The following is a 6,100-nucleotide window of genomic DNA, read 5'->3' on the forward strand; positions in this document are numbered from 1 at the left end:
AAGAGTTAAATGGTCGGTCCCTAAATAAATCATCTTTCACCGTTTTGCTTTCTGTTTTGTTAATTGGCCGTGAACATGTAGGCCCCCATCTCATATTTTAGGCGTTTCTTCTCCAAATGCCTGTACACGTATCTCATGTCCAAAATTAACCTCTTTTTACCGTTGGCCTGCACAGTAACAGAAAGGGGTTTGAAGACATTAAGGGGCGCTGCGCACCGAATAACACGGCCAGACTGACAAAGCACTTATAACGCACTCGCAACTAATTCTGCATGCTCCAGCGCTGATCTATTGTTCTTAAAAGCGGTGGGTTCCGGAAAAGCAAAGAAAGGAAACTTATATCCCTCCTCTATGACGCTCAAAATGAAAGGGGATGTACCAATGCTTCTCCAGAAGTAGAAATTGTAACGCAAATTTCATGCTGCAGTACCTGAACTATGTCCTCGAAGTTCTCAGTAGAGGACTCACTGTCTAGGATTTGATCCGGCTTTGCATTTGTAGGTGAATCCCGGCATGTTGACCATGCTGGCATTATGTGATCCGCCTTCACCTTGGCTGGACCATGCATAAAGGCAATCCCTTGCCCAGTGGCCAAGCCTGTGGCATCGGAAGCACCTGCTCTGATCGAGGTTAGACTCTCTACGGCCTGAAACGGAGACAAAGCAGTATCAGAAAGATAAATCGAATGGGAGGGCGGGTGGCACGCATACGAGAAACCGTCGCTGTTCTCCATAGTAAATTGCTACAAGAAAAGACCGTAGTGTTGGGTCCCTAGCATGAATGAAAAGTGGCGTGAACCACCACGAACCTTAAAAACCCTTGCATAAACAGTAAACTCCAACGTGTGAAAAGGCCCGCGGGTCTAACACATAGGTCACATTCCACAAGTCACTCGTTCCAGGTCATTGTTTTACCTTTTTGGAAGTAACCCAAACCTCTCAATTTGGCTAACCTTAGGCCTAAAATCCGACCTTAGTCCTAGGGTTAGCCAAATTGAGGGTTTTGGTTACTTTCCAAAAGGTAAAACAATGTCCTGCAACGAGTGACCTGTGGAATGTGACTTTGTGTTGTTCGACCCGCCGTAAAAGGGCGTAAATAATTTTGCAATACAATTTCTCAAGGGGCCGCAGTGTACGAAAAAGATACCAACCATATGAAAATATATTCTCAGCATGTTCTGGAAACAATAAAGAAAATGTAAATCACAATGGAAATAAAGTTTATCTTAGGTGGCGCGAAAAGACCACCACAATTTTTCGTCACAACATGCAATCCCATTATCTCGTCCCAATCTCCCACACAGTTATAAAATGGCCGCTCAGTTTACGAAGACAAGGACTCGGCAAGTAAGTGTTATAGAAAAGACACTCTCGTTCTTAAAATTAAACGACACCGATGAGTATTGTTTATCTGAGGAAGTGTCCATCAGTGATCCTAGTATCAAACAGTTCAATTTGTCCTTTGTAGGCTGCTATTCTGATTGACGGAATACATACCGAAGTGTTTTGTTGCTGCTATCAGGACAGAATATTTGTGATTGTTTCTCAGCTTGAAAAAATGGGCAATCTGGTGAGCTAAGTCTTTTACAAAATTTAATGCTTTTTTAACCACGGCCACTTAAATCATGGCTCATTGAGTGACCTCAGGGACAAAATTAAATCGTACTGTTGGGGAGAGGACAAAACGCCGGAGCCCTACTCCATGGAGTACCCTATGGACTACCCAAATGGAGTACCCTATAAAAATACTACATATTTCGAATGAGTACTGTTGATCAATGTGTAAGCAGCATCTCAAATAGTGCTCACTTAAGTCTCAACACCCATTTTAAACAGCATTGTTCAACAGTATTTAAGTCTAAGCACCCATTTTAAAAAGGTTAGCTTTCGATTATTGTTCTTATGGCTGATTACTTCATGTAAGCTAACCTTTTTAAAATGGGTGCTTAGACTTAAATACTGTTGAACAATGCTGTGTAAAATGGGTGTTGAGGCTTAAGTAAGCATTATTTGAGATGCTGCTTACTCATTTATCAACAGTACTCATTCGAAATAGTATTTTTAGGGTACTCCATTTGGGTAGTCCAAAGGGTACTCCATCGAGTAGGGCTCCGCGTTTTGTCCCCTCCCCGTACTGTTGTGTGATTGGAGGCTATATATATGTAAAGGTCTCTGGGTTTAGTTGCTCCTTGTATCTGTTGATATGCTTCTTGTATATAGTCAAGCGAAGCGAACGAGTGAGAGATACTTTCAGCACGAGAAATTATTTAATTGAGAATTTTTTCATGTAATTATCTTCTTAAGCTTTTATCGAGATTCCCATACAAATCCTTATATTTTTGTTGGCTATGCTCACACTGAGCTTTGGGCACCTGTGGTTCGATTAGAAATCACAAGTATGATTTCAGACCAAAATTGCACAACATGAAGTTCACTTACCACTTTATTACATCCATTTAGAAATCACACAATATTTTTATTTAATCACTAAAATACAGGATTTTAGTCAGTACCAATATTTTATTGATCCAGTTGGGAACAAAAGTTGCAAAATTTGCCACACAATGGATTTCTTGGGCTTTCATTTTTGTGCAATTTAATTGGTTACCTTAAACAAGCCTTGAAACCTGATTGCTTCTTTTTTGTTTTAGAGTTCTTTTTTCATTGGCTGGGGAAATGATGTGATTTAGAGTAAAAAATAGTGCGATTTGGGAATAAATCGCACTGCTGAGAGCCAATCAGATTGCAAGGATCACCACTGATTTCTAAATGGATGTAATAAATTGCATAACCTGTATGTTATGTAATAAATACATAGGCGAGACAGGTAGACGACTAGGTGACCGATTCCGCGAACACCTTCTTGATGTTGAGAAGAATAGCAAAGATGCATCTAAGCCAGTCGCTCGCAATTTTAATCTCCCTAACCACTCCAAACAACACATGGCTGTCTGCAGCCTTTCCCTACTCTAGGTACGACGGAAAGCTGCAAGAATCTGGAACAAAAAATCATTTTTCAAATCGGCACCCTAAATCCCCACGGTATTAATAAACGCTTTTCATTTAACTAATGTATTCCTGTTTTTCACGTTGCCATGTTACCACCAATAGCGTACCCTACTCTCCTATAAAAACTACACACAACCCATAATTCCTCTATTCGCTCTTAGGAAGGGCGAACGCTCGAAACGTCAGCTTTTAGAATCCCTGTACGGTGGTCAATTTACATTATTAACTTTTATCAACTCTGTTGATAAAACCAAATTTTTGTGTATTGTTTTACCAGTCCATTGATATGATTTATGTGCCCCAAACTCCCTCAGTCAACCGCCCCTGGTGTCACGCAGGGAAGCAGTTCTTGGCCTCGTCAGGTTTGTTTTGTAAATTGATCATAATAAATTGTAATCTAATGTATGCAGCTTATCAACAAGGCATTGTGATCACTTGACTCAATCTTGGGAGGGTGGTACAGGACAGGACAGCACTTTAAGTTTGTTGGTGAAACACCAGTCAAGAGTAGCACCAATGCTTGGTGAAACTCTGACAATCTGCTGCAAGCCTGCTGCCATAGTGATATGAGACGACTTGATTCTTGTCGATGGACGGTTCAAATCGCCAGTAACAACAACTAAACCATCATGGCAATTAGAAAGGCCTCAACTGGTATTTCTTGAAGTGTGGGAAGTCAGCAGAAGGTTCTGCTCCGCAGAGCTGCTCGGGGGGTATTAAACAGTCCCAATCAATAACACTAAAGTTCCTTTAGGCAAACGGTACGGCCACACTTTAACCCAAATTGACTCAATTTGAGGGTCTCCAAAGTCAGGCAACAATTGACATGAATCCAAGGACTTTATGTAGACAGAGACCCCACCGCAGTTAGGATTTCACCATTTAACCAAGTCTCTTTTAAACATACAAAAGCTGCTGCTGGCTTTTCACCATATTGCATAGGCGCAGAGATGGCACATTGGTGAGAGTACTCTCCTCCACCAATGCAGCCGGGAATTCAGGGCCGCATCTAGAGACTGTACTGACGAGCCAGCTTGTTTGCCATCCAGTCCCGAGAGTCTAACACACACCAATATTGATACGACTTGTTCTTTCATCTTCTGGCAAGCCAATTAAGCCACTAGTATAACAGACCACGACATTATTTTATATGACTCCTGAAGTTTTTCACTGGGACTACGGTTTTCCCATCTCCTTAAAAACCAACCTACAATTTCATTTACTAGTAATCTCAATTATGTTCAATGTCCACAATTAGTCCATCAGCACTAAATACAGTTGAATAATAATAATAATAATAATAATAATAATAATTTATTATTATTATTATTATTATTATTATTATTATTAATGTATTGCTCAATGGAGAAGCCTCACTGTAAATAGAAGTCACAAAACATACTGTAGTAATGAAAGCTTGTCGACCTAGTAATCAATAATGAGAGACTTGCATCCTGTCACAACACAGAAAAACTTAGACAACTTGCAAGCCCTCGCCAACTCAACTTCATACATGTATTGTTGTTTATTAGCATCCATAATTGATTAATTGACATTGATTGTGACCAGTACATTGTTTAAATTTTGGTTGCACCTTTAAGTGTATTAATAATTTTGAACAGGAAATGAAAGCGTTCTCGCACTGGAGCTCTAATTGGGGACACTGTCTTTAGGGGTTTAGAAATTAACAATAATTTAACACAAGTCGAGTCAAGAGGGGATACAGCTGTGCCAAAAATGGTGTCTAGCTTCCTTAATTTTGTCCTTTTTTCGCGAGCAATTTAACCACTTCCAGCTTAGACATGGACAAGTCCACGTGTACAGTATTTAACAAGGGCTTTTTGGTCAATTGCAGCCAAAGATACTAATGACAAAAAATCAGAAAAGAAATTATTATAACAGATTTCTTTTCCATCAATAGATAAGTGTAAATAAACTATCCAGTTCTGAGGATGCATCATCTACAGGAACACAAACATTCCACACTAAAACCCTGATGGGAAGTGATGAGGTATGTTGATGAAATGTCCTGACTGTTACAAATGCTAGAGACCAGTTGACTCAGTCAGAAGGGCATTGGAATTTGACACACTTGAAAGTACAGATGCCAACTTTGAGGATATAAAATCTGGAGATGGAGTCAACTCCCTTGATACCAAAACACCCCCTCCCCCCCCCCCCCCAAAAAAAATTTTGAACGTCATTACCCTGCTATGTTAACTCTCTACCCCGACCCAATCTCCAAAAACGCCAGTAAAGAGAACAAATGTTATGTAATAAAAGGTACAAAAATAAGAGGGTGGAGAATGTCAAAAAGTCAAACATCTAGTGTAAGTAGGCATGGTAGTTGGCTCCAAATAATTGTTTGAATCTTCCTCTCTTTCCCTCTGACTTTAAAATACCACAGTGCAGATACTTACATGTGCCTTTAATTTCTTGCTTTAAATTAACAGGAAATATGGCACGTTTATGCAAAACAGATTGGAGCTCTTGTCAGCAGCAGTTCCAGTAAACCACTTTTGGTGGGCATAGCTCTCAAGAAACATTCCCCACAGACATTACAGCAGATTTTGAAGCTTCTTCAGTCAAACCAAGTTTGGTGATTAGCACATTAAATTGTCACATTTGCTGCAACAAGGTCGCCCAAGTTACATTGTTACGTGCCCATCCAGGGGCCAAATGCACTTGCAGATGCTGGTACATTAAATTTATCAGAGGAACACTCCAGTGGGGTTCGCTCTGGAGGCCAGGGACCAGGGTCCGGTTGTTCAAAAGCCGATTAACGCTAATCCCGGATTAAAAATTAACCAAGGAGTTTATTTCTCTATTCCCAAATGCTGTTTAACGCTGATATTCGGCAAAACTTTGCATTAGAAGAAGTCAATCCTGAACAACAGAAATAAGCAAAAGAAACTTTCACCAAAAAGTTGAAAACATGAAACAAAAGTTTACGCTAATCCTGGATTAAGTTAATCCGCTTTCGAACAACCTGGCCCAGATCAACAAGGCTGTTCACAGAACAATCAGACGGACGTCAGTCACATAATAAAACTAAAGTGTACAGTGTAGTCATGTCACTGTGTATTTTTATT

The 6,100-nt window shown here is 40.0% G+C and overlaps 1 protein-coding gene across 1 annotated transcript in view; it reads left to right on the top strand.

Annotated features, from left to right (window-relative positions):
- The first annotated feature begins 1,287 nt into the window (after positions 1-1,287).
- The window catches only part of LOC137988210 (proteasome assembly chaperone 3-like), a 4,985-nt gene continuing 172 nt past the window's right edge, over positions 1,288-6,100 (top strand). The window contains exons 1-4 of the mRNA XM_068834255.1: positions 1,288-1,346; positions 1,468-1,569; positions 4,930-5,019; positions 5,462-6,100. The exon at positions 5,462-6,100 is cut by the window's right edge and continues 172 nt beyond it. Coding sequence (XP_068690356.1) covers positions 1,311-1,346; positions 1,468-1,569; positions 4,930-5,019; positions 5,462-5,611 — 378 coding nt within the window. The 5' untranslated portion in view covers positions 1,288-1,310 and the 3' untranslated portion in view covers positions 5,612-6,100. The remainder of the gene's footprint in view (positions 1,347-1,467; positions 1,570-4,929; positions 5,020-5,461) is intronic.

Source organism: Montipora foliosa, unplaced genomic scaffold (genome assembly GCF_036669935.1).
Source record: "Montipora foliosa isolate CH-2021 unplaced genomic scaffold, ASM3666993v2 scaffold_411, whole genome shotgun sequence".
In the NCBI taxonomy this organism is placed as follows: Eukaryota; Metazoa; Cnidaria; class Anthozoa; order Scleractinia; family Acroporidae; genus Montipora; species Montipora foliosa.